The 27,056-nt window shown below is 54.6% G+C and overlaps 1 protein-coding gene across 1 annotated transcript in view; it reads right to left on the bottom strand.

The window, feature by feature from the left end:
* The window catches only part of DSCAML1 (DS cell adhesion molecule like 1), a 347,779-nt gene that overhangs the window by 76,694 nt on the left and 244,029 nt on the right, over positions 1–27,056 (bottom strand). The window contains exons 4-10 of the mRNA XM_036859273.1: positions 25,200–25,346; positions 19,148–19,426; positions 15,420–15,695; positions 12,815–13,111; positions 10,848–11,120; positions 1,292–1,570; positions 743–862 (exon numbers count right to left, since the gene is read on the bottom strand). Of these exons, the coding sequence (XP_036715168.1) occupies positions 743–862; positions 1,292–1,570; positions 10,848–11,120; positions 12,815–13,111; positions 15,420–15,695; positions 19,148–19,426; positions 25,200–25,346 (1,671 nt within the window). The remainder of the gene's footprint in view (positions 1–742; positions 863–1,291; positions 1,571–10,847; positions 11,121–12,814; positions 13,112–15,419; positions 15,696–19,147; positions 19,427–25,199; positions 25,347–27,056) is intronic.

Raw genomic sequence — 27,056 nt, 5'->3', positions numbered from 1 at the left:
CTTGCTTCCTGGGAAACAGGAAAGACCCTCACAAAAGTCTGACCCTACCTCAGATCTGAGGTATGGAGATGGAGTTGGGGGGCCTCAGCTCAATGCCCACCTTGGCACTGAGCTTCCTTTGGGCTGACTTCCTTGGAGGGGAAGAAAGAGTTATCTTCGGGCCACTCGGCAATAGGCAAAGGGAGGATTGAGCCCTCAAATGGCAGTTGCCTGGTTGTAGGCAGTCAGGCCTTCGAAAGAAGCCAGCCATCCTCCAAGGGGGGCTTTGGATGCTTCCTCCCATTGCCCCAGAGTCAGCCATGGACACAGTAAGGATAAGAGGCTGGCGCAGGGCTTAGTCAGAAACCAAATGCATCCTTGGGATGAAGTTGGGTTCCAAGAAGGACCAAGATCCCAGAATAGGTTTGACTGGTGAGAAGCAGGGGTCAATGAGACTCTGGGACCCTAGGGTGGGGTGGGGAGAGTTGGAGAGTATACTGAGTTCTAGGGTTGGAGGTGGGAGGGGAGAGGTCAATCTATGGGGACAAGAGGAAATCTGGAATTAGCATGACAGCTGTTCCTGGTCCATAGACCCTTGGGGGTGGCTGAGGATGACTTCCAGTTCAGGTATAGCCTGGGATCCCCTTAAAGTTCAGAACCCAGGGCTAGGAGTCATGTGTAGAGACCAGGCCCAAGTCGCATTAGTATCCTCCCCATCCCATCCCTGGCCATGCTCAGAGATGCTGGCTGGCCAGGGGCTTACCCTTGGCATGCTTCCACATGACCTTGGGTGGGGGATAGCCGTCCACCGAGCAGTTGAGCACACCAGCCTTGCCATAGATGCCATCCTGGTTGTTGGGCTGCACCACGAATCGAGGGGGCACTGCAGAAAGAGGGAAGGTGGGGGAGGAACAGATCATCTCGGTCTCTGATAGGTTTTCTGGGGGCTTTGGGCACCTTCCATTCAACATTAGCCCGGCCTGGACCATTATAAAGTTGGGAGCAGGCACCTCTGAACATCTGAAACCCAAGATGTTGAGAGCTTCTGCCAGTCGTACTGGGTTGGGAGCTGGGAATTCTGAGTGCCAATTCTGACTTCACCAATGACCAACTGAGCCAGGGTCTTCCCCTCTCATGGCCTCAGTGTCGTGGCCTGGAGAGTAAGAGATTTGAACCTCTTGATCTTTAAGGCCCCTGCCAGAGTCAACTTTCTCTGAGCCCGTGATTCAAACTTGAAATCTAGAGAGCGTTTTTAGCAGCAGACAGAGCTGGACCCTTCCTCCCCGCAACCTCGCTGGCCCGTCTCACTCACCGCGCACGATGAGCTGGCGCTCCCTGCTCACGGTGGCCGCTGTGTTGCTGGCGATGCATGTGTAGTTGCCATTGTGCTTGAGGGAGACACTGGAGATCTGCAGGGAGCTCATGAATTCCTTGCTCTCGATGGTCACGCCCGAGCCTGAGATGATCACCTGTCCATCTTTCCTCCAGGTGATGCGGATGGGCATGTCCCCCGAGGACACCACGCAGGGGATGTAGAGCAGCTGGCCAATGGAGGCAGGCGGGAACTCGAAGGGCTGGATGAGAGGGGGCACTGGGAAGGCAAGGGGAGCGCTGCTGTCAGGCCCCCACCCTCCCCAGCCTGGCCGGCAGCATGCCCCTCCCTGCCTGGCCTTCGGGCTCCTCCCAGCCCTGCGGTGGGCTGTGAACAGAGTTCCCTGGGCACTGGTGCCTCTTTTCCCGTATATGCAGAATCTCCTGGGGTGCCCCGTCATTGTCCCCTGGCTCCCGTCCTTCTGCCCACCCAGGCCTGGATCTGCTGTCTCTGTTCAGGGCCTGGGCCGGCCTGAACTAATCATGACCTTCAGATTTGTCCTGGAACTTGCATGGTGATGACTCATGTGCTTCTTGACTCCTGTCTGCTTGCTGACACACTGCCCAGCTTTTAACCTGACTTCCCTGTCATTCCTCGGTGCCCCTGTGCTCACTGTCTCATCCCAGAGCTGAGTCTCCCAGAGGCCTGGGGGCCTGGGATGGGTAGAGATGACGTGCCTCAGATGCTGAGGCTGTCCTTCGTGTGCACCCCACAGCTGCTTATCTAAAGCCAGGCTGCTGTAGCCTGGTCTCCTCCTGTAGAGGTCTCATCACCCACCCCATTGTCTTCATGCATTAGGACGGGCGAGAGGAAGCTCCCATCACTGGTTGTTTTCAGCTCCTTTATACACACCTCCCACCAATAATGTGATATGGGCTTAATTGTCCCCACTATACAGATGAGAAAACTGAGGTTCAGAGCAGAGAATTCATTTGCCTTAGATCACCCAGCTCATAAGAGGGGACTGTGGGATTTGAAACCTGATCTGTCTGCTCTCCAAGTCCAAGCTCTCTTTCTTATGCTACCTGGTTGCCTTGTTGAGAAAGCCCCAAACATGCCCAGACCAGAGACCCCTTTGTCTCATAAACGAGCTCCCCTTGGGTGGCAGGAAAGAGCAGAGAGGGAGCCCTGTCGTCTGTGAGATAACCAGTTGGTTAGACTCACCCAGCTAAACGTCATCCACATAGCCCCCACCCCCCAGAGATTCGGCCCTCCCCCTCTCCTACTGCCCACATCTCAGCCCCTGGGGGGGCCTGTCTGGAGCCTGAGCCTCTGCAAGAGGGATCCTCCTATCTCAGCTCTGGCTAGAGCAACAGCCATTATCTTTATGATAACTCAATTAGGCCACAGTGACTTCCCCAGCAAGTTGGGGGGAGAAGAGAGAGAAGGAGACAATTAGCTTAACAAAGATGAGCACCCAGTAGATGAGATATCCTTTCTGCAGTCAAATAATTAAATTACAAGGCTGTCCACAGTCCTCTGGCCTTCTCCCAGGCACCAGCCCCACCCCTCCTTGGAAGCGTGCTACTCTTCCCCACCCAGAGTGGACACAGCAGGGGGTGAACCCTGAGGGGAAAAGGATAGGTGACATCATATGCATGCCCAAGGCACCCCAAGGATTTTCAGGGCTCCGTAGGAAGTGGCCCCTGTGAAGTGGCCAGGTGTGGACAGGGCAAAACCCTTGGCAGCCCTTTGGATCTCTGGGGAAGTTCCTGGTCAAGAGTTCTAGGTCCAGAGGAAGTGACATTTAGAAGGGCTGTTGCCCCCATGTCCTATGGGATGAGCGCAGGGGCCTTAACTGACCTCCTCAATGTCACCTCCCACCTTACCCTTCACTCTGGCCATGGGGGCTCCATCGGTTTTCCATAAACACTCACAGCTCCGAAATTCAGCCCAGGCCTGGGTGAACACAGCTGGGCCCTGGGTGGAAATAACCACCATGGGCCCAAATCCAGGTCCTCAGTCCAGGTTTTCTGGGGCTCTGGCCATTGTCTGGGTCTCCCCACCCCCAAACTCTGGCTGCTGCTACTGCCTGGGCTGGGGCCTTGCCCCCAGTATCCTGAGTGGTTTGTGGGGCCTTGGATATCTCCAGAGAGATTTGTCTGGAACCCTGACTCTAGTAATGGCCCAATGCTCATTGCTGAGATTTCCCAGAGATTCCTCATTGGGCTCCCACCGCCATTTTTGGGGTCCTTTGATCAGATTGAGTCCTCTGGCCTCCTTGGACTTTTTGATGGAATTGTTGCAGAGACCCAGATCTGCCAGCCAGTTTGTCTCCTTAGGTTTAGCAGAACCAGTTCTGGTCCAGTCTGCCTTCCCACAAAGACCCAAATCTAGAGCCCAGCAGGCCTCACGGGAAACTCCTCTCCGTCCTTTCAGATCCCGCTCCAGTACCACCTCCTCTGTGAAGCCTGCCCTCCTCCTGCACAGCCCTGCAACACCTGGTTCACACCTTGATCATGGCACTCATCATATGCCGGTGGGGTATCTGTTTGCATTACCACCTTCCCTGGGTGTCTGGGAGTTCCTGCAGGGCAGTAACTAGGACTTATTTACCTGGCAAACTGTAGGAGCCCAATAAATGCTTGTCAGGGGAGTAAATAAATAAATATATGTCTGGATATCATTTCCTGGGTTGACCTTAGAAATTTACCTATGAGGTGGGCAAGCGGTGGGGAGAGCACAGGATGGGGGTTCATCCAGAAAAAGAGGGAGCTCTACCCTCTTCCTCAAGATGCTGTATTTATGCTACAGAATTTTGGAGCTGGGAGCTTCTCCCTTGGTTCTTCCTGAGGTTCAGGCCCTTGCTAGCACCAGAGCTGGCTCCTTTAAGAGCCCTAGGGACATGGGGAGAGTCGTGGCAGTCATGAGGGCCTGCAGAGGGGAATGTGTGGGTCAAGCAAGGAGCTGGGGGGCTCTGCCTAGAGAGGAGAGGGCCTTGCCCCAGGGATGGATGGCCAAGCGCTCCATTTCCGTTGAGGACAGAGCAAGTGGAGACTGAAACTAGGCAGGGAGATTTAGCTCAGGCAAGGGAAAGATTGTCTCTCTCAGTAAGAAGGGATTTAGATAATGGAATAAGTTACTAAGGCAGGTTAATTCATTAATTAACTAATTCATCTAATATTTATGAAATGCCTGCTCTGTGAAGGCATTATGCTCCGGGTGGGCTGGGGAAAGTAGAAGCATGCTTAAAATATGGATAGAACCTCAGGAAGCATAGCATTTGCTTGGGAAGTTAAGACATTTCCCTCAGTGGTTATTGGACAAGCACCACCTGAATACACAGATACTGAACTCAGAGACGAGAAGAGGTGTCATCTGGTTGGGTGAACGCAGCTGCATGGAGGAGGTGGCATTTGGACTGAGGGTTAAAGGATGCACATGCTTTACAAAATATATGGAGTGAGAGCGTGGGAAAAGGCTGAGACAAGAGGCAGAGGCCAACCAGGGGCTGTCACTCCCTTCCGGTCTTCAGGAATAACCCTGATGGCAATTCGAGCGGCCAGGGAAGGAGAGAGCAGCCAACCTCCATCCTGGGGGGGTTAGGCATTCACCCGGGCCAGCCAGAGCTCTCTAGTGCACTGCTGCCCTGCTGGAAGTAGATGGCCAGATCACCCCCAGGAGTCCAAGGAGTAAGGGTCTTTACTTCCCGCCCCACTCTGCCCTGCTGCAGGTTGATGGGGCAGGTGTGGTTCTGTGGGGGGGGATAAGTGTCCCCTTAGAAACTCCTTGGTGGGAGTGGTAGAGGCCAGAGCTGCTCACAGAGTTCCTCGGCCCCAGGCTGGCATTCCGACAACCCTATAACTCCAGCACATGAGGACCGCCTGGAGGGAGAAGAAAGCCCAGGGATGCCGGCTCCTTCACGGGCTCGCTGAATACCAGCAGGAGGCTGCGAGTGGGAGGCTCTGAGAAGCAGGGTGGGGCGCCCCGTGATGTGGACATGGGACTGCTTTCTGAACTGTGAGTCTGTGGTGTCTCCCCTGCGCTCAGAGGTGGACACGGGCTTGTTGAGTGTGTGTGTATGTCCATTTCCACTTCTGTGAAAGAAGAAGCTGAGGCTCGGATCACCTCCATGGCGGTGATGACAAGGGACCTCTTCAGGGTTGATAGTCCACAAGGACTCCCTTCCTGCCCATGACTCCTAGCATTTCCCCAGCACATGGCCTGCATGTAAGGGGCGTGGATGCCGCAGAACCAAGGGATTTATCTCTGGAAGCCCTGCTCTGGCCACAGTCATCTTTGGTGAGAGGGCAACTCAGTCAGCTGTGAGGGAAGCAGGGTCAGAGCAAGATGCTGTGATGGCGAGAGGTCAGAGGCTGGCGTGGCTGAAAAGACACAGCGGTCAGGCAGTCCCTGTGGTCCCTGGCCACCATAAAGCTGTTTCGGCCACTTGTTTGGGGGTGTTGCACAGAGGAGGGCATGCTGACCACCAGTTCAGCCCATAAACACTTTATGGTGTCTCTCATGATCTCTCTTCGGGACCGAACCTTTTTATTTATTGCATCATTTAGCAGAGAATGGGCACTGTGTGTGAAGCTGGAGCTTCTCTGCTTGTGCAGCACGGAGATGGGGAAAGACTCTGTAGTCCAAGAGTGACGTGGGCCAGCTGCCTCGTCACCACCACCCTGTCTCTGCCCCCGAGCCTCAGTTTTCTCATCTGCAAAATGGGGGAGTTGGATGAAGTAATCTCTAAAGCCTGACGCTGATTTTCCAGTTGTAACAAGTCTAATATTATAGGCATATTCATAACTCACTTCAGTTTTTTTAATGCAACCCCCTCTTCTCAGGCAGGCCTTCCCTGACCACCCTATTTAAAATTGCAGGGCTTCCCTGGTGGCGCAGTGGTTGAGAATCTGCCTGCTAATGCAGGGGACACGGGTTCGAGCCCTGGTCTGGGAAGATCCCACATGCTGCGGAGCAACTGGGCCCGTGAGCCACAACTACTGAGCCTGCGCGTCTGGAGCCTGTGCTCCGCAACAAGAGAGGCCGCGATAGTGGGAGGCCCGCGCACCGCGATGAAGAGTGGCCCCCGCTCGCCGCAACTAGAGAAAGCCCTCGCACAGAAACGAAGACCCAACACAGCCAAAAATAAATAAATAAATTTAAAAAAAAAAGAAAGGGGAAACGTCCGGCTGCATATCACAAAGCTCCAACAGCCCCTTGATTGAAATTGCAAACCACTCTTCCTGCCCCTTGGCACTCTGATTCCCACTCCTTATTTGACATGAGACATCTTTCACGGATTTCACGTTATTAACCATTTCCCTAATAGAATGTAAGCTCCCCAAGGGCAGGAATTTTTGTCTGTCTTGAGCACAGCTGTGTTCATAGAAGAGCGCCTGGAATATAGGGGGTGCATGGTTAACGTCACTGAATGAATAAATAGACGCTGCTCCATCCTCCTCCTCATCGTGGACACCGCCGGCACCGTGATCGCTGTCTGTCCCGTAAGGAGGGTGCGTGCTCCTGTGCTCCCGGCTCCCTCTGCCGAGGAAAAGGGCTGTTGGCAGCAACATCCTTGGCACTCCCTCCCCGCAGTACATTTGGCAATCTGCCCCTGCGGAACCTGTTGTGCCCCCTTCCTCTGGATTCTGGTGTGTTCCTTCCAAAACTCCACCTGTGCCAATGGCAGGCATTTGGCCAGGGGGTTGGCTCTCTCTTAAGCCCCCTGATCATAGAAACCCCCAACACATTCTCTAGGGTGGAAGGGGGCCTCCCCGAAGGCTCCAAGCACACGGCAGGGACTTGCTGAGCAGCAAGGGAAGAAAGAGTGTGGATGAGGAGTACAGGCACTCGGGAGTGAGGGTGCGTGCGTGCGTGCGTGCGTGTGTGTGTGTGTGTGTCTGTGTGTGTTGGCACTACCTCTGGGTCCTGGCCTTACTGAGCATGGGCAGAAAGCACCTCATGCCCTTGTTTTGGCTCCGGAGGCTCAGATGCGCGGGTGGAGATGTTCCCTCACTGAGCCAAAGCCAAGAAGCCCCACTTGCAGCCCTGCCTTCTTAGTTAATTAAACATTCGGCCTGCGTGCCCAGAGATGCTTTTATGCTACATTGTTTTTCAGCTACAGAGGGCCCTAAAGACACCAAATCTAGGTTGGATCTCTGGGCCCTCCTCTTGGCATCCTGCCAAGGATCTCTCTGGGTGCCCAGAGACAAGCACTCGCCTTCCCCACAGCCTGGCTCTCCCCTGCCAGTCAGTGCCACATGCACCCAAGCCCAGGCAGCCCTCGAAGCATCCTCACCCGCTCTCCCCTCGGCCCTCCTGCCTTGCTGGATCACAACAGGCTCACTGAGGTGACATTTTCTATGGTAGCACCTGCAGCCACCTTTCGTGGCTCAGCAATGTTACTTCACAGGAGGATACAGACAGAGGGAACATTTGTGTATATGCAACTGCATGTGTGTATGTGTGCAAGTGTGGACAGGCTAACATGTGTCTATTTGTTGCATGCACATGCATACAATGTGTACAGTACGTCCACGCGTGTGTACTCACGTACACAGGTCTCTGCACATGTGTGTGCATGCATGTGCATGTGTGTCTGGTGTGTTCTGCTCTCCTCAGCTCAGTGTTTGAAAAATTCATCAGAAGACAAGCAGTCCCAGAAGGAGTGGAGTCAGCAGTGGTTTTTCCAGCTTATGGAGCAGCGTGGGTTTATGCCCCGCCCTGCCTGCGGGCTCTTGGCCTCACAGAGAGATGGGGGGTAGGACTTCCAACAAATCTCAAGCTTCTAGTGCCCTGTCCTGCCCCCACTCGCCCTTTCCTACACTCCAGGTCTCTGCTCTGATCCTCTGGGTGGGACGCACGTCCCAGCCAGGCAGCAGGAGTGGGGTGGAGAGCGCTGCCCTAGGGCCCTGTCCCCCTCTCCCCCAGAGTCGGGGCCCCTTTCCACGCCCAGGGGCACCTCCTCCACCCTCCTCCTTGAGCAGCTCTTAGAACAGCACATCAGCTAATCAAGCAGCTTGCTCATAATCAGCTCTGATGGGTTCTTCTGCAAAAGTGCATTCTAATGAAGTGGGGAGAGGGAGACTGGGAGAGAGCGGGGATGATGGGTTTAAGCTTTCGGACAGGCAGGGGCACGGGGTCCCAGGGCCCCCATACAAATGCTGCTTCTCGGGCTGGAGAGAAAACAAGTGACTATAGCCCTTCTGGGGCTGGATTTGCAGACCCTGCGGGTAGGGAAGGGGCCATGTGTGCACACCCGCCTGTGTACTATACACACACATATGCCCCTGCTTTTGAACTCCAAGCTCGTGCTGTGTGCCGGGAGCCACATGTGCCCGGTGCAGGGGCTCTGCCCTCTGAGATCACACACACACACGCACACGCACACGCACACACACACACACACACACACGCGCCCCTTTCCCTCTCCCAGGGCTGGGAGACATTGTCGCTCAGCACAATCACAACAGGCCCAGCGAGTCGCTGAGACGGAATGCATCAGATTCAATTCATTAGGACTGATCGCTCCCTGAATGGGGCTGAATAATTGATGAGCAGATGCAGCTTTCAGGATGTTCCGCGTACTCCGAGGCTCGCTGGAGCCCTGTTATTTATTTATTTTTTTAAGCCAACAAACCCGGCCAAATGCTCGCTGGTGCAGGCGGGTGAAGGGAGTAGAGCAAAGGTTAGATGTTTTAATATGTGATGTTTACACGGTAAACTCTCGGTCCAAGGCTTGTGACAGAAATGGATACAGGCGGGTCGCCCCGAGATGCTGGGAACGGGAGGCAGGCCGGGGATGGGGCCTGGGGGCTGTGAGGTTCCTGCCGGCACAAGGACCCTGGGCTGGGCAAAGCTTTTAGGCTGAAAGGGGGGGCCAGGATGCCCCTCAGGCTGGCTGGGGTGCAGCAGTCGGGGGGCCGGCAGCGAGGCAGATGCTGTTAAGGTCTCCTCTCTCCTCCCCAGGCTGGAGATGGGCCCCCGAGACAGCCCCTCCCCCAGTTCTCAGGCTCAGAGCCAGGCTTCCCGGAAAGTCACTCCAACCCAGACTAATGTCTCAGTTTCAGCTCAAGAAACACACACTGTCTGGCACTGTGACAGGTGGTGCGTGCACAAGGGGGCATGTGACACGGCCCCAGTGTGCCGATGAGAGTGAGCCCTGGTGACAAGTGAACAGAGGAGCGAAGCACTGATTGCACGTTTTGCTGCTACCTTCCGTTTCTCCAGCTGTTCTCCTGACATCTGCCCCTGGAGGTCCCATCTTCACCGCACGCGTGAAGGGGCCCAAAACAGAGGCAGCATCTGTCTCCCCAAACTTTTCCTTCCCCCAGACTCCCCTCTTCCTGTTCACAAGGCCTCCACCCCGTCTTGCTTCAGGAGTCTGGGTCCCCCTGGGGCCTTCCCCCTGTGCCAGGGCCCCTTTCGCAGGTCTGGACCCCCCTGCTTTCTCTTCCTTCCTATGGGCCCTAGGGCACAGGCTGGCCCCCTCTCCGGGTTCATGTTGTCCCTTGGGGATATGCGTGAGCCTGCCCTGGCTCTTCAGAAAGGGACATAAGCCCCTGACCCAACACGGCCACCACGGACCCAGTGACTTTCCACGCCAGCTGCCTGGCTTTTACTGACCTCTCCTTAGCCAGGCCTGGCAGGCACCACCTCTCCGTCCTGCCCCCTAGGTGACCGGGCCACCCTGCTCTCACCCACCGTCCAGACAATCTCCAGGCCTGTCAGTTCCAAAGAATGTGTTTGGGAGGGAGCTTCACACCCCCGCACAGCTCCTGAACCTAGGGGACAGCTGTCGTTCAGTCACGAATTCATTTATTTGCTCATTTATATGCATTCATTTATTGAATGCACAGACATTTACTGAATGGCTGCCACATACCAGGCACTGTGTCAGGTGCCCCCGCACATAACAAAGACCTCACCCAGGTGAGCATGGAGGGCCTGGGAGGGAGGAGGATTTTAGGCACCAGGTGGTGCTCTCCAGGCCTCCAGCTGCATTAGCAGGTGGAAGGGCCTTGCCCATCCCATCAAAGCAGGCTCGGCCGGCCAGTCTGAGCCCTGGAAGGGAGTCAGGGCCCCCAGCATATGCACCCTCCGCCCAGCCTCCCACTGCGTCTGCTCTCCAGCTCCTGCCGCTCTCCTACCTGTTGGTCTCTCATGGGCCCTGCTGAGTTCTGGGTGGCTCCATGCTGACATCAGGGGAACAATATAGCCTGTCACCTCTGACCTGGGCCTCCTGCCCAGGTGCCACGGACCCCTCATGCCCCTGGGGCCAGTGCTGCCTTGACTTGCAGGCCACAGAAGGAACTGGAATGTAGAGGTACCCGTGGCCTTCTTCTGTACCCGCTGCAATCTCCCCCCTCCCGGCCCCCAGCAATCTTCCACCCTGCCCCCTTTTTTCCAAACTCCAGGCCGGAGCCCTCTCTTCCGTGGCTTTCCACTCCCTCAGGACTACCTGCTGCTGCCTGAGTGGCTGGCTGAAGAGCGGCCCGCAATCCTGGGTGAGCGGGAGGGCTCCGGTTCAGGCTGGCAGTGGGGGGCGGCCTACCTTTGACGGCCACGTGGACGCTCTGGCTGATGGAGAGCTGCGGCTGGATGAGGACGCTGCACAGGTACTCCCCTTCGTCCATGCCCTTCTGCACATCAGTCAGCTTGAGGGTCCCATTCTCGAACACCACCTGGCGGTGGTTGTCGGGCAGCAGGAGGGCGTCCTTATACCACTTGATGGAGTAGTAGGGGTAGCCGATGACCCTGCAGTTGATAAGGGTGTCCCGCCCAGCGACAGCTGTGATGTTCCTCATCGCCCGGATGCTGGGGGGGCCTGGGCAGGAGTTGGGAGGGAGGAGGAGAGGAGGGGGGATGGTGCGGTTAGCCAGGGACGGCCAGGTGCTGCCCCGTGATGCTCTTCTCAGTTGCTTGGACTCGGAAACTCTTAGGGGATGGAAATTTGGCAGGGGGAGAGGGAGGCCTTTTTCACAAGACTAAAGGCAGAGGTTGGAACTGGGGGCACCCGTGGTCTCTCCCGGACTCACTGTTACTAGCTTCCAATAGTTGCAAACAGACACGTTTCATTCATGCCCGGGGCGAGAACCCATTCCCCTAACGGGATAGGCTAGATGAGCGAACTGAAGCCTCACCAAGAAGTTACTGGGATTTGGGAGGGTGAGTCCTCATTTATGAGGAGATTAAGATTTGGGGGTTAAAATGGAAAAGTAGAGATTTTGTTATTTTCATTTGATTTGCTCATAATGGTCTTGTGCCAAAAGGGATCGCACATACATTAACTATGTAAAGGACAATAGGAAGGTCTTCAATGGATGATTTTCTTTCAACAGGTAAATGTGTTTTGTGGGCCCCTGAGAAGGGGCTATAAAGAGGGGCTCTGACCACACTGGCGGCGGGGAGGGAGTGTCGTCGCCTGGGTCAGGTAGGCGGATGGCCATGTGGGAATTGCAAAGGGGGCTCAGAGGCCACCATGCAGGGTTAGTGCTGGAGTGGGTACATGAAACTCTGGGCTTCCAGCTCCCCACCCAGTAGATGAGGGGCAGGACCAGGGCATCTCCCACAACCTTGCAGCTCTGTCCCCTTCCAGTTCAGAGAGGGCGGGAGGGTGGCCAAACGGAGGCCACATTTCTCATGGGGGGTTGGAGACCTGGCACAGGTGAATTTAGTGTGAACCCCCCGCTCCCCTTCCCAGTTCCCATGACAGCCACCAGCGCCCCTAGTCCAGTGCCCCTTCTCTCCCACTCCCCTGCGCCTCTTCTGCTCTCGTGTCAGGGCTCACTGGTTGGGTCAGATGAGGACCAGTCTGAAGCCACAGGGCTGCAAAAAGCTTCAGAGGATCCTCTGCTCTCACCACAGCAACTTGGAGACCTGAGGCACGGGGATGGTCACCTTGAGGACTCCTTCCCCCTCTCCTGAAGGTGCTTGCCTTGGGGCACCCTCACCCAGCCTGAGTCTCCTATTCTTGATGGCTGGGGTCTTGGAGGGTAGCCAGGGGAGGGTGGACTGAGAGATGCTGGTGCCCTGGCTCCTGGCTGCTTACACCTCCTGGAGTATTGTGGGAGTGGGATACAGCTTCGGTAGACACCCTTATCAAAGGGCAAGCCTGGCCCCACTGCCCCTTCCTTGTCCCTGGTCTTGCAAGGTCCTGGTGGGACTGTAGGTGCCAGTGGAGTGCTTAGTGTCCCTGGGGCCAGAGAGATTGATGGGGAGGAACGGGGTGGCGGGCAGGATTGTGGGAGGGGTGAAGGGGGATGGGGAATGGGAATGCAAAGGGGGTGAACTGTACCAGACACACACACACACACACACATACACACACACACACACACAAGAAGAATAGATGATGGGACTTGCGGAGGGCAGGGAAACGGGGAGAGAGAGGAGAGAGACCTCTACTAAAATCAAAATGACGATTAATAATAAGTACTAATCACCACAAGAAGAATGGTAACCACAGAGATGGCAAAGGAACTCAAAAGCCTATTCTGATATTTAAATGTAGACAGGCACCTCTTACGTTTATTCGCGCCTGATATTCAGCACTGCCCACCGAGTTCCGTGCGGTGCACCGGTACACGCCCCCGTCGCGGATCTGGGGCCCCGTGACATTCATGTGGCTGATGGTGGTGCCGTCGGACATGGTGTACTGGCTGGTGCGGTGGCTTCCGTCCCGCACGACGGGCTCGTCGTCCAGGGCCCAGGTGACGGTAGGGGGCGGGGCGCCCTTGGCTGCGCACATCAGTGAGAACTGCTCCCCGGGGTTGACCACCTTCTCGCTGAAGGATGAGACGATGCGGGGCGTGCCGTCTGCAGGGAGCGAGGAGCCCCCTTAAGGGTCACCGAGTCACAGAGAGACCATCCCCCCAGGCCACCCCACCTCGTCATGGGGAGGAGGCAAGGCAGCGGACATAACAATGGTAAAGTACACTTCCGCGTACTTCCAAGATTCATGTACCATCCGCAAAACCCTGTTTAGTGCACGTGAATGAAGACTCCTGGATTTGAATCCTCCCTCAACTACCTGTTAGCTCTGTGTCTTTGGGCAAGTTACCTAACCTCTCTGAGTCTTTCCATCTCCCCTCTGTGGAGGATGGAGATAATGGGGATAATGATTATATCCTCCTGGTACTGATGATGTGAGGAGTAAATGAATTAATGCATTAAAGATGCTTACACAGCACTTTGTAAGTGCTTAATAAACGTTAGCTCCTCTCAACTTTTCCTTTTCTGCCTCTTTCTCCTCCCTTTTTAAATAAAGCCATAGAGGCTCAGAGGTTAGCTATGTGTGGAACCAGGACCTGAACGGTCCAATTCCAGCTCTCATTCGAGCGGGAGGGGTGCTGGTGCTGTAGCTCTGTTAGCAAAAGCCTGAAGCTTGAGCCTTAAAATGCAAGCTGCCCAGGGGCAGTGGTGGTGGTGGGGTCTATTTTGGGGCTTAAGTCTTGGTTAATGGAATAACCTTGGACAGGACAAGTAACCCCCCCCGGGCCCCACTTCCTCCATGGATCATGGAGGATGTAATCATTAACCCTGGCCATCCTTCCACACAGGATTGCTGTAAAGGATTAAAATAGGTGCTATATCCTTGAAAAAGTCAAACACCAAAACAAACATATAAAAAAAAGCAAGGCAAATGTAACCTGGCACTCTACATGCCACCCACATTTCACACCAAAATGCTGACGTTAACTCAGGCTGCCAGCCCCTGGCCCCATTTCTGAGGGAGACCCTTATCTCCAACCTGGGGAGAGCCTGGTGCCTGGTGGAGCCTGGGACTGCCTGGCACGGTCACTGCCTTTGGCCTCTCCTCTGCCTCTCTCCCCAGCCCTCCCCCTCTGGCTGCCCCTCCCTTCCAGCTCATTGCCCCTCTCACCAGCCTCATTCTCCGCATCCCAGCTCTGAACTGGCGGGCACCAGCTGTCCCGTAAGATCCACCAACGGCATAGGGGTAGCCCTCAGAGAGACAATGCACTGGGTGGGAGTAGTCTGCTCCTGGGTGGGGAGTAGTTCAGACAGGAGGTCCCCTGAGATGACAGGCACCCATTTCACACTAGGCTGCGCCCAGCTGATGTGTTTCCTCATTGGGAAGAGAGACCAGGGATAGGGCAGGACAAGAGGAGGTAGGGGCTGAGGAAGGCAGTTTGCTGGGCACTGGGTGAAGGATGAGGGCTTAGCTTCGATGGATGCCCAGCTCTCATGCCCCACTTGCCAAGGAATGAGGACCCCTGGGCTGTAACAGTGAGACAGATACCCGTGGGGTTTGCCCGGGTTTGGTGTTTTTGTTATCACAGTGAAAAATCCTTGGAAGGAACAGGATTATGGGAGCAACAAAGGAGCTGGGGAACCACTAAATTTGTTGGTAAGGATAGGGCCTCTGCCAACCCGCCCTGTATCTTTGTGCAAATAAGAAGAAGGTGCCTCCTCTGCATGGTCACAGCCCAGTGTGGGTGCATGGTCACAGCCCAGTGTGGGTGCATGGCCACAGTGCAGTGTGGGTGCGTGGCTTGGTAAGTGGGTGCAAGCTGGATTTCAGTCCTCACCCTCTTAGCTGGGCACCTTGTGTAGTGAACGACCCGAACAACCATACACAGAGGTGCTGGGTGAGGAACCTTGCGGGGGTGGTAGCTTTAAAGGGAGAGAGAAGCAGGCAGAAAGCCAGGTGCATGGTAAGAAACAGGGCCTGCTGAGAAGAGACCTCAGGCAGGGAGAGGATTCAAAAATCCAGAGGTTCCCAGCACCCTTCCAGGGCCTCTGGGAGACCAAGAGTCTTTGAGACCCTACTGAAGGCCCTTCTAATAGTGAAGTTCTAGTAATTTTGAAGGGCAGAGTCAACAGAGTATGGCGGATAAGAGCCCTGAGTTCAAACCCCAGCCCTCTTCCTTAGCAGGGCTGTGTGACCTTGGGCAAGTGACTGGAGCCTCGGTTTCCTCAACTGCAAAATGGTTATTATTAAAAAAAAAAAAAAAAAAAGTATCTCCACACAGGGCCCTTGGGAGGATTAAATAAGATAGTGCATCTGCCTGGAGTGGTGTGAGCGCTGGATGAATGCCTCCTGCCTCTGGCCGCGCTGCAGGAGTCCTGAACCTGCCCATGTGCCCCGGCGGCCCCAGCTCACCCTCGAGCACAATGATGGCGAAGTCCTGGGCGGTCTGGGCTTTGCGGGTGGCGAAGCACTGGTAGGCCCCGGAGTGGCTCTTCTGGGCCGAGGTGATGAGCAGGGTCTCGTTGCTGAGCCCGCGGATGGAGATGGCCTCGTTGGGCAGCACCAGCTCGGTGTTGCGGTACCAGCGGAGGGTGAACTCCGGGGAGCCCGTCAGGGCGCAGGAGAGGATGACCGTGCTGCCAATGCCGGTCTTCAGCTTCTTTGGTGTCAGGGTCACATGAAGAGGGTCTGGGCCGGACCAGGCAGGGGAGAGGCGAGGGAAAACAGGGAGGAAAAGAAAAGAAAAAGGACTCACTGTGAGTGGAGTGTGGCTAGGGGTGGGCTGTGGTCACAAAAGTCCCCAGGAGTCAGGAGGCCCTGATTCTGTCTCCAAGACTCCTTGTAGCAGGGGGGACCAGGACGAGCGAATTCCTTTCTCTAGGCCTCAGTTTACTCATCTGTTAAATGGCAGGGTCAGGCCAGGAGATGTCTCTACATTATTATTCTGATAGCTTGTGCTTTCCTGATGTGGGCCCTTTGGCTGGGCGGGGCTGGGAAGCTCCCTTTGGCTCATGAGGAGGATGGGAGCTTGGCTGGTTCATTGTCCTCGCTGTCACCCACCCTAGAAACCAGGGAGGCACCCGCGGCCCAGCCACCTGTCTCCTGTACTTATACAGATAACCACTTGCTACTTTCTGCTAGTCTGACTTCCTTTATATGCATCAGTTAACCGCCTGCTCTTCATCCCCACCACCCCTGTCCTGCTGCAGGCCTGCGGCTCCTGGCCTGGACCCATGCAGTACTCTCTTCTCCCTGCCCCCCTTTGCCCTGTGTCCCTCCATCGGTTCTCCATGCTGCAGCCAGCCACCGCCCTGTTCAGAACTTCCACGGCGCCCAAAAACTCAGCGTGGCATTCGAGGCCATCAAAGCCCTTGGGGACCTGGTGCCCTTCTCAGCAATGCAGTGTCTAGACCAGCAGCCTGCCTGTGGTTCCCTCATCCTCCACATTGAACTCAGGTGTCCTCTCTTCCAGGAAGCCTTCCTGGATACCACTCCCCTCCCAGGCTGGGTTAAAGATCTCTCTTCTGGGGCTCCCTGTGTGTAACTAACACAACACTAAGCTCATGGTCTTCTAATCACCCCTTTGTTTCTATCTCTCCCTCTGGACTATGAGCCACTTGAAGGCAGGGCAGTGTCCCTCATCTTTATATCACTACTGCTGTCCGAGTCATGTTTATTGCTTGACTGGCTGGCTGGCTGGTTACCACCCCCAAGCTGGCCTCTCTCCCTTGATCTCCATGGGCTTGGGGTTCTATACAGGAGCTTGAGGCCTGCAGGAGCCTTGGACCCCCAAGGAGGGATCCTGCAGGAGATGGGGGCACGGCAGGCCCGTCTGGGTGGGCACAGTCAAAGCACACACAAGTCTGCTCACACTCTGCTCTCCCCACTCACTCCCAGAGCCTCTGCCCGCTGTCCAGGAAATGTCAGTGCAACATGACGCAGGTGGCATCCTGCTTGTCCCGGTCACCAGCCAGGGCTCTCAGGGCCCTGCCAGCCAGCCGCTCTCTCCTCACTGCCCCTGCACGGGCTAGGATGCGTGGGAGGCTTGGGGGCAGAATGACGCGGAGTATGGAAAGCACTGCTCTCCTCTCCATGAACCTGGCAGAGAGGAGCTATCAGAAGGATGGAAGATGGAGAAAAGCCAAGTCACTTCCCTTTGAACCTGGTTGTCCAGTCAAGCCCAGTGTGGGAGAGGGTGGGGAGCTGTCTCAGAGGAGAATGAGGTGTACCCTTCCACTCAGGGGCGGGGGCAGGCGGTGCGTGCACACAGCTGTAGGCAGTTACTTATTGTGTGTCTGTGTGCGTGCTCTAGGATGAGAGTGCGTTACGCGGAGGAATGTGTGTATCTGTGAGTGTACGTGGGCACCATATATGTGTGCACGTGTGCATGGGGAGGTGGGCATGCGAACTTTCAACACATCTGCCTGTGTGTGTGTGTGTGTGTGTGTGTGTGTGTGTGTAAGTACCTGCCTGCCTGTCTGTCCTGAGGCAGGAGCTCTGAACACCAAATTACTCAGAGTTAGGTTTGCTAATTTTCCAAGGATTTGAGGGTACGTGGCTCTCCTGACCTGTTCCCTGAGACAGTGTGTGTATATGAATATGAATGTGAGTGTGAGTGTGAGTGTGTGTGTGTGTGTGTGTGTGTGTGTGTGTGTATAGCAGGAGGGGTTGAAGGTAATTCTAGACCAAACAATTTTGGACAGTGCTTAGGTCAAGAGGGTACTACTCCTGGTCCTTCTACTTGCCTACTCTGCGGTCCTGGGTTTGTTTATACGAGAGGACCACCCCGCCCTTGCCCCCAAGCCTTCAGCATTGTAACCTAAGCATTTGTATTATGAACTGTTGCTCCCAGAGCATTTCTTGGGGCTCTTTCTGCTCTTCCAGCTTCACAGTGAATTTGCAGAGGGGAGGGTCTCTTCCCCACACTGCAGATAAATGTGCTCCAACTGTCAAGACCCCCTTGACTATGGGGAGGACACCGGGCCCATATCTGGGCTGAGGGCGACAGGACAGCAGGCCCAGAAGGCCAGGAGCGGGTGGGCTCTGTGTGGTTCTCTGGTCCACCTGAGGGTCTGCAGACCTGCAGCTCTGCGCTCATGAGATAGGTGGTGAGCTGGGAGGAGAGCATCTTTGGTCAATCTTAACGGCAGAGGGGCCCTTTCTGCAGGATGGGGATGGGATCACCTCTGGACAGCCTCTTTCTGCTGCCCAGGCCGAATCCCTCACAGTGCCCTCAGGTGCAAAGTTCAAGGACTCAGGCTATTGCTGCCCCACAGGATTGAGATCCCACAAGGGTCTCCAAATCTCAGCCCCACTGCTGCCAACACCTTCCCTGCAGCCCTGAGAGCAGGGAACTCGAGGGAGGGATGGGGTGGGGGGGGCAAAGGATGCCCCTGGGTCTCATAAATCCCCCTCCAGGGTTCTTTCCTTAGCTTCAGCCCCTCTGCCTCTACCTCTCTGCCCTTCCGGCAGCTCAGCAGCAGCAGGGGTCTGCGAAGACCTCCTGCTCTCCACACGTGCTCCCTGGACCCTGGGGCTCTGGGATGGGGAGGAACAGGAAGGACCAGAGTTAGTGCCCAACTGGCAGGTCCTGGAAAGGCTGCCTTGCTTGTTTACCTCCAGTGTCTGCCCTGGTCAATCAGTACCTCTATTAATTATCGCTAAATATTCTGAATGTCGCCTCTGATGGGTTCATATGTCCTCTGATAGATTCACATCAGCACTGTTTCCTTTAGTATAGACTCTGCCTCCTCCCAAGAAGCTGAGGAGCCCCGTGAGCTTATCACATCACCGTCATTGTCCCTTTTGACCCTCGTGACCTCTGGGAGGTAGGAGGGCCAGGGTTATTACCCCCTTTGACAGAAGAGGGCACAGAGGTGATGCCCAGGGTTATACGATTTTCCCCAAGTCAGTTACTATCTGACGATATCAGAACCAAAAGGCAGGTCTTCTGATTTCAAACCCAGTGCTTTGCCCAGGACACCAACCTGCCTTCCCCAGGACACCAACCTGCCTCCCCCAACCAGGGGCTCATCCCCTGGGGCCGGCCAGAGGCAGGGGCGGCTGCCCCCACGCCCTTCCCCACCGCACGCGGTGCCCTCAAAAGTTACTGAAGCTGGAAGAGGGGCTTCCCGGCTCACCGATGACTGTGAGGGTGCCTGTGGCCTCTGCTGAGCCGAAGGTGTTGGTGACCTCGCAAATGTAGGTGCCGCTGTCCTCGGTCCGCAGGTCACTGATGGTCAGCCCCGTGATGTGCTTGGTCCAGCGGCTATCAGCTGGGAGGGGTCGGCCATCCTTGAGCCAGCGGATGGCAGGGATGGGGTAGCCGGAGGCGGTGCAGGGCAGCTCCATGTTGTGGCCGGCCCACACTTCCTGGGAGTGGAAGCCGTCCAGGATGGTGGGGATCGACTCGGCCGGGTCTGGAAGGCAGAGAACACGGGAGGTCCTGGCCAGCCCTGGGTGGGAGCAGGAAGGCAGGCACCCAGAACTTGCTGCCCACTGGTGCCCAGAGTGAATGATACCCAGTGTGGGAGGCTCACTGTGTCTCCCTGTGCCCCAGACTCTGGCCCAAACGCTCCTACTCGGTCCAGACGGAGGCCCTGAGAAGCACGGCTGGGAGCAGGGGCTGGGGGAGGAGAGGATATGGTGGGCAGACTAGGCTAGAACGACAGACAGACAGACAGAGGGAAAAAGGGAAACAGCAAGAGACACAGGGAGGGAGAGACTTTCATATAAACAGTCCCTGTGTCATGAGAATCATGACATCTTGGGTTTGTAATTCTGGTCAGTCTCAGTCTGGGCCCGTCAAGGATGGGTATCCCTGTCGCCTCCTGTCTCCTCCCACCTGCAATCTGGGCAGGCTCAGAGGGGGCAGTGCCTTTCCACTGGGGCCCAGAAGGATTCGGAAGTTAAGCCTTCCACAAAACACACTGGCTACCCCAACGATGCTTCTGTTTTTTGCATTCCCAAACCTAGAGAAAGCAGCGACTGCGGGCCTGCGCCCCACACTGCAGGAGGCCTAGGCCCTCACTGGTGGGATTCTGTGTGTGATGCCCGTGTTATGTGAGCAGCATGCTGGCTGCTACCTCAGTCTAGTTCTCACCCTTAAAGGCCCCTCTGGGTTTTCTGCCCACCGGGGACCTTCCCCTGATGTAAAACTCCCATAGGCTCCCTCTACCTACATATTACAATCCACACTTCTTATCCTGAATTAGGCCTTCTGGGATCTGGGATCTCACCCCAACCAGGTCCCTGGCCTGGCCTGCCTCCCGCCGCCCCCTTTCTGATCTCACCAGTTCCCCACTCAGGGCATGCTGCCAGCGCACTGCCCGCCAGCCTGCTCTGCTTGGCCAACTGTTACTGATCTTTCACAAACCAGCTTCAACGTCACCTCCTCTGGACGCCTCCCTCAGGCCACTTTCACTGGATTCCCATAGAGTTTTCTTTTTCTTTCATTTTATGTTCAAGCAACCTTTCCTTTTTAAAGAAAAAGAATGAAAAGTGCAATATATGCACATGACAAAACTTCAGAAAGTAGAGAAGAGCATACAGTGAAAAGGGAGTCCCCCTCACCCCTGCACCCAGCCACCCCACTTCCCTCCCAGGGGCAACCACTGTCGCCACTTCCCCCCAGGCCCTTGCCAACAGCACTTAGCACCAGGCCATGTATCTGGCTCCCCTGGAAGGCCGAGAGCTCCTTGAGGCAGCGCTGGTCCCCTCCGGCATCTCCACGTGCCTGGCGCAGAGCAGGGCTAGTGAACCATAAACGTCTGAGGGAGGGTGAACGGGGGCACGTGGGCATGGGGTGGGCCGGGGGTCTGCCTTTTCCACATGGCAGAACTTTACAGGCTCATGGAATAGTAGAGCTGGCTTAGGGACTCGGAAGGCACTCACAGGTGAGGACCTGGAGACCAGAGAGGTGCAGTGACCTGCTCAGATCACACTGCAGAGCCAAGATCCGAAACCAGGTCTCTCCCACCTTGTTCAGTAAATGGGGTCTGAGACGGAATAATCTAACCCTGGATTCTGCTCCAGAGTGAACCGTGAGAGCGCTGACGCCCCTCTTGGCCCCTTCTTGACTAAATGGGAAATTTCCTCTGTCCTCAGCTCACCTGCCCCCCTGCCACCTTTGGAGACAGGCTGGGCTAGGAATGCTCCTCCCCGGGGAAAGAACTTTCCAGAAGATTCTCTGCTCCTTCCCTATTGTCCATGGCTTCTCACAAGGAGCCTGAGACTGGGAATCAGGAGACCCAGGCACCAGTGGGCCTGGGTCACTGATAAGCCGTGTGACCTTGGGTGAGTCTTATGATCTCCCAGAGCCTGAGTTTCCTCGTCCGCATGTGGAGGTGATACCGCTGCTTCCAGATCTCCTAAGGCTGTTGTGGGCAACAGAGCAAAATGTGTGTCAAAGAGCTCGAGTGACACTAACCCACCACGCAGACGTGCCCGGCGATTACTATTCTGCCCCCGCCCGCCCTCCCTCCCTGCCAGCTTCTGCGGCCTCTTCCCCATCCTGTGGGAATGGTCGGGCTAAACAAACCCGGTGCTAGGGAAGAATTACTCAATGTGACACTTAATTGATGCAAAATACACAAATTCCGTGGCGCACCGCAGAATTTACAAGCGGAGGGGCCCACGGGGCGCTGGAGGAAGGGGCTGGGGGTGGGGATGGAATTAATCGCCGAGTCTCAGGCGTGAAATTAAATTCTGAGGGAAAGAAACCTCTTTCATTACTCCGGAGCAGAAGTAAAATGCTGTGGCGTGTATGGCGACAGCCTGGGGGGATCGGGGGCTGCCAGGGCCAGTGCAGGGCTGGGAGACAGATGGCCTGGCCCTGAGAAATCTCTGGGGGTACGCTGGGGCTGGGCTGGTGGGGGGTAGGGGGTCAGTGTGCCCCGGGGTCGGGGTCGGGGGCTGCTGGGACCTCCCCCAGCTGGCTGAACAGTGCTGCCCTGGAATATGACGTCTGCACCTGGTTCGGCACCCCGTGAGCTGGGGAACCCTGGTCCAGTCTCTCAGCCTCTCTGGTCCCTGGTGCCCTCCTTTATAAATGCAAATGATGGTGTCTCTTCCACAGAGCTAATGCCCATGACAGCACTTGGTAAACTCCAAAAAGCATCTCGATGTGACGAATGGTTATTAGGTTGCATTTTTAGGGGGCTCAGACTTTTCTCGCAACTGCCTCCTCTTCGGAGAATTAACAGAAAAATGAAAAGTCCCTCCCTGCTCCCGCCCCCGCCCCCTGAGATGTAGTAGGAATAATAATCCAGCGACAATAGAACAACAATAACGACGACCACAACAAGCAGAGCAGCTACTCTCTACTGAGCCCTTCCTATGTGTTTGGTCCCACGCTAAGCTTTTTACACGCGGCACCCTATTTAATTCTCACAACAACCCCAAGGAGAACATGTCACTCCCATTTTACAGATGGGGAAGCTGAGGTTTGGAGACATTATTGATTTGATGCCAGGTTGTACAGCTAGTGAGTGCTGAGGCTAAGACTGAAACCTTGGTCTGATTCCTAAGTCCTTTTTCCAATACGTCTCACTCTCTCCTTCCCCCTTCCCTCCCTATTACTTAATCAAACACCTGGAGGGAACTGCAAAAACCACAGGTGTGGTCGCTGCCCTCATCCAATGACCATCTATAAGGCACTGCTGCGGGGATCATTCTGCCCCTTCCTCTTGCCTTTGGACCTGGTGAGGAGGAGGGGCAGCCGTCCCTTGGGGTGTCCCGGGCTCAGACCCCCTCAGCCACCAGGTGCCTTGGCAGGGCCCAGCTCTGCCAGGACACCCAGCTGCATCTCCCATCCCTGATTCCAGGGGCTGGCCCGGAGCTTCTGGCCAGGGAGGGATGACACCCTTCCCGACCACCGGCCCCAGGAGCTCACAGGGTTCTGGCCACTAAGGAGTGAAACATCTCAGTTGAAAGCTGCCATGGGACTGACCCCTGCCCTCAACTCTGGGAGTGGATCTGAAATGTGAGGCTGTGGGCAGAGGCCTGAGCCCTCCTGACACGAATCTCCTTCTGCACTGCCTCGCTTGGGTATCAGTTGCATTTTTGCCGAGACAAGCTGCTTGTAGATTGCCTTGTCACATCACATCACATCAGGGCCCGCGTCACTCCTGGGGCCCCTTCCCCTTGGCTCCCCTCCGCTCCTAACGTCTTTCACCCTGTCGCAGTCATCTTGTCTATCCTTGTCTCTCTGTTAGGTTTCTGCTTTCCTGTGCCCTATGTTTTTCTCTCTCTGTGCCCATGCCTCTCCCCTTTTGTCGTCTGGGTGCCTCCCTATCTTTGCTTCTCCGTTTCTCTATTTGGGCTTCATCTCCGAGTCTCTGGTAGCATCTCCCATTCTCCGCATCCCCACCCGCCATCCCCAGCTGGTGGGCAATGAGAGCAGGAGAAGGGTTGGCACATCCTCCAGTTTAAAGGGTGCCTTTTTTGAGGGACAAGAGTGGAAGTAAGATTAGTAGGATGAAGGGGCTAAATATTCGTGCAGGGGAAAGGAGCAGGCCTGCAGCAGGGAGGATTTCTGTGCCTTTCCCACATCGTATGAAAGGCATGCAAATGAGATGCAAAACACTACACAAACAAGTCCCTATCATTTGGAAGGTAACCACTGACACATTTGGGAATTGGGCTGCACATGGCAAGGTCTGGCCACAAAGATGGGGCTGCACAGCACAGCCCCATCTCCTCCCCAGGTGACAGTGCAGTTTCCCTTGGCATTGATTAATTCCACAAATATTTACCTAGCACCTACTATGTGCCAGGCACAGGGCCAGGCTCTGGAGACACAAGGGGGAATCAGAGAGCCCGATCCTCGCTCTCCTGGCTTCTGCTTTTCCGCTCTTGCCCCCAAATGCACCAGGCAAATAAGAGGGGGTCCTGGATAGAGTCACCTGCTGGTCAGGGTAGCCAAACCACAGAATGTCAGAGGTAGACGGAATCTGAGCTGTCACCTAATCTAGCTCCTTTTTCAGAGATCCAGAGACACTGCATGATTTGGTGGGGGCTAGTCCCCAAACCCAGGTGTTCTGACTATCAGTTCATCTCCCTTCCAAAAGCCACTCTGATCCCACCTCCACGAGAGCAGAGATTTTCAAACTGCAGGTCACAAACTGTTAGGAAGTTATGAAATCCATTTGGTGAGTTGCGTCCAGCATTTAGATAAATTGAAAGGGGATAGAATAGAATAGAAAATATCAGAGTGCATCGCAATGCACGTGGTAGGAAATACCAGCATGCATTGCATAGGTTATGATGTCTGTGGATCACTGTCAGGAGTGTGAAAAGTGCTATTCCGGAAAGCCTTCCTTGAAGAGCACCAAGTGCCCTTCTTTCTTCTGTGACTGGGGCACGTGTGTGGTGTTTGATTAGCCCCTTCTATGAGGGTGTGCAGCTGGAGGATGCTGGGGTCAGGGGGCTCAGTGTGAATTCTGGCTGTGCCTCCCACTGGTTAAACAGTTGGGGCAAGTTGCTTGGCTTCCCTAGGTTCTGGTTTTCTCACCTGTAGAAATAAGGAGAGCAGTGCACACCTCACCAGGCTATTATAGGGCCTAAGTGAAATTTCTGGCACACAGGGGGATTCAGTAAATATTAGCTTTCATCCTTCCATAAGGAGCTATAATCACTCCAGAATAAAAATGCTTTATTTAATTTAGAGATTTTTTTTAACCTTTTGTTTGCCTACTTTCAAATGTTGTGAGGTGGGCTATAACAAAAGACATACATGTATTCAAAACTAGGTAGAATAGAATCCTAAAAAATACTTAGAGACACAAGGAAGTACAAAATCTCCCTAATCAAATCCAATCCAATTGAATCATTACTATGTTTGCATAGCAGATTGTATCTATGAACTTCCTGGCGGCAAAGGCAAAAAAGGAAAGAGAGGATGGGTTCCATATCCCTCATTATTTGATAAATGGTAAAATAACAATTCTTCAGGAGAGTTAAGCTTTCTCAGGTATAGACTCCTGAAAAGAATTTAACTGTAGAGTTCTTATATGAAGGATACCCAAAACCAAACTGGACAAGGTCTCCCCCAGTGGTTTCTGTACGTGTGTTCTTTAATCTCCTTCTCTGAATCCCCTGAGCACACAGCAGACTCCCTGATCAGTGGTGCCGACATGCCCACCTGGTCCCGGGGGTGGGCTGGTGCCCTTCCTCCCCAGCCTTCTCGCCTACCTGTCACGGAGAGGCGGGCCCCGTTGCTCTGCCGGGTCTCCCCGCTATACTTGTGCTTGGTGATGCAGCGGTAGGTGGAGAGGGCGTCCTCCTTCTGCACGTCAGAGATGTACAGCCCGCCGTGGTAAGTAATAAAAAACCTGTTTTCTGGAGACATAATCAGGACACAGTCGATTACTCCTCTGGCTGGGCACACTACCAGAAGCAACTTGGGCCTGCAGGTGGCCTTCTCCTAGGCCAGGACTGCTGCCCAGGGGAGGGGAGGTGATGGGGAAAACAAGGGGGTGAAGCTGATGTAGTGCTGAAGGCAGGGGAGCATCTCTAACCGATGAGGATTTTCTATGTGCAAACAAATAGAAATTACAATGATTATTCCTTTAAGTGTAGATACTTCAGCTTTTTACAGGAAGATGTTGGGCTTTGGAGTCAGACTAAGATCTGAGTTCCAATCTGACTCTTTTACTTATTAGCTGTGTGACCTTGGGAAAGTTACTTAACCTCTCTGAGCCTTATCTGTGCAACAGGGTGCAAATAATCCTTCATAGAGTATTATTATTATTCGAGTATTATTATTATTATTATTAAAAAGTAATAAAGTGTCTGGCACACAGTAAGTGCTCACTTAGTGAATATCAGTCCTCATCTTTCCCATCTCTTTGCAAGAGTTTGCAAAGCTTTAATGTTCATTGCTTGCTTGTTCTTACAATTGTTTGAGGTGTCATCTCCATTTTAAAATCACACAGCCAGTAAGTGGATCAGAACTCAGGACTTCTGGCTCCCAGCTCTCCCTTTGCACTGAGCCTAAACACAAGCCTAAATCCCTTTCTCTCAGTTTTCATCATTTATTCACCCAAGAAACAGTTATTGAGGCTAAGCTATACTAGGAGTGGGGGTGTGGAGATAACAGATTTACAATACTAATTCATCATACAGTTTTTGATACCATTTTGTTCAAGGCAAAGGTGCCAGCACTGCGCCCTCCATGATCTCACTGCCGTGACAGCGAGAAGCAGAAAGGACAGAGTAGTTTCACCCATTTAGCTGATTACGAGACAAGACTCCACTCCGAGGTAGAGTGGATTTTCTCGTCCAAGGTCCTAAGGCAAACCCTGAACTTGAGCTAGTCAGGGCTGGTTTTAAAAGGGGAGAATGTGGACTTGAGGGTTGGGGAGGGGCTTGCATCTGGCTTTGGGACTCTCTAAGCTCATGGTCTCCCACCCAAGACCCAGCCAGACTGAGATCGAGAAGTTAACCTAGGGTCCCTCTGCCTGCTCTCTAGGGGCACAGCTGCTTCCCCAGGAGGGCATAGCAGACCCCAGGCTGCCATCTTCACCAGAGGGGGCATCAGAATCAAGACAGCGAATAATGACTTACAAGAAAGCTGCAGGGGAGAGGGTAATGCTGATCTCATACAAAGGACCTGCTAACATTGGACTGTCAGGCTTTCATAAGGAAACATTTTGGGTAGCCCCATGTCCTTCAAATCCTATTATTTTGAGGTCTGCTTCCTCCCACCTGGGCGCTGAGTGAGCCCTCTCAACCACTGACAAGAGCCCTGATACTGGCTCATTATCCTATTAGGAATATTCCGTGGTGTCTCATCCCTCCAAGCACAAGCCCAAGATCTCAGCACCAGCAAACAGGGACCTCACCAAAGGATACTTTCCAACAAGGAAAGCTGTAGAACTGCAGGGTTGAAAAGCTGAATGTGCTTGACCACATCTTTAACAAAGCTTCTCTGGCCTTCATTTGAATACCTCCAGGGCTGGGGCACTCACTACTTCATTTAGTGGTCCGTTCCAAAGTTGATAGCTCTGACTTTGAGAAAGATCTCCCTTGCTCACAATTGAGCTCCAT

Source organism: Balaenoptera musculus, chromosome 8 (assembly GCF_009873245.2).
Source record: "Balaenoptera musculus isolate JJ_BM4_2016_0621 chromosome 8, mBalMus1.pri.v3, whole genome shotgun sequence".
In the NCBI taxonomy this organism is placed as follows: domain Eukaryota; kingdom Metazoa; phylum Chordata; class Mammalia; order Artiodactyla; family Balaenopteridae; genus Balaenoptera; species Balaenoptera musculus.
This window is presented reverse-complemented; position numbering and strand designations above follow the sequence as displayed.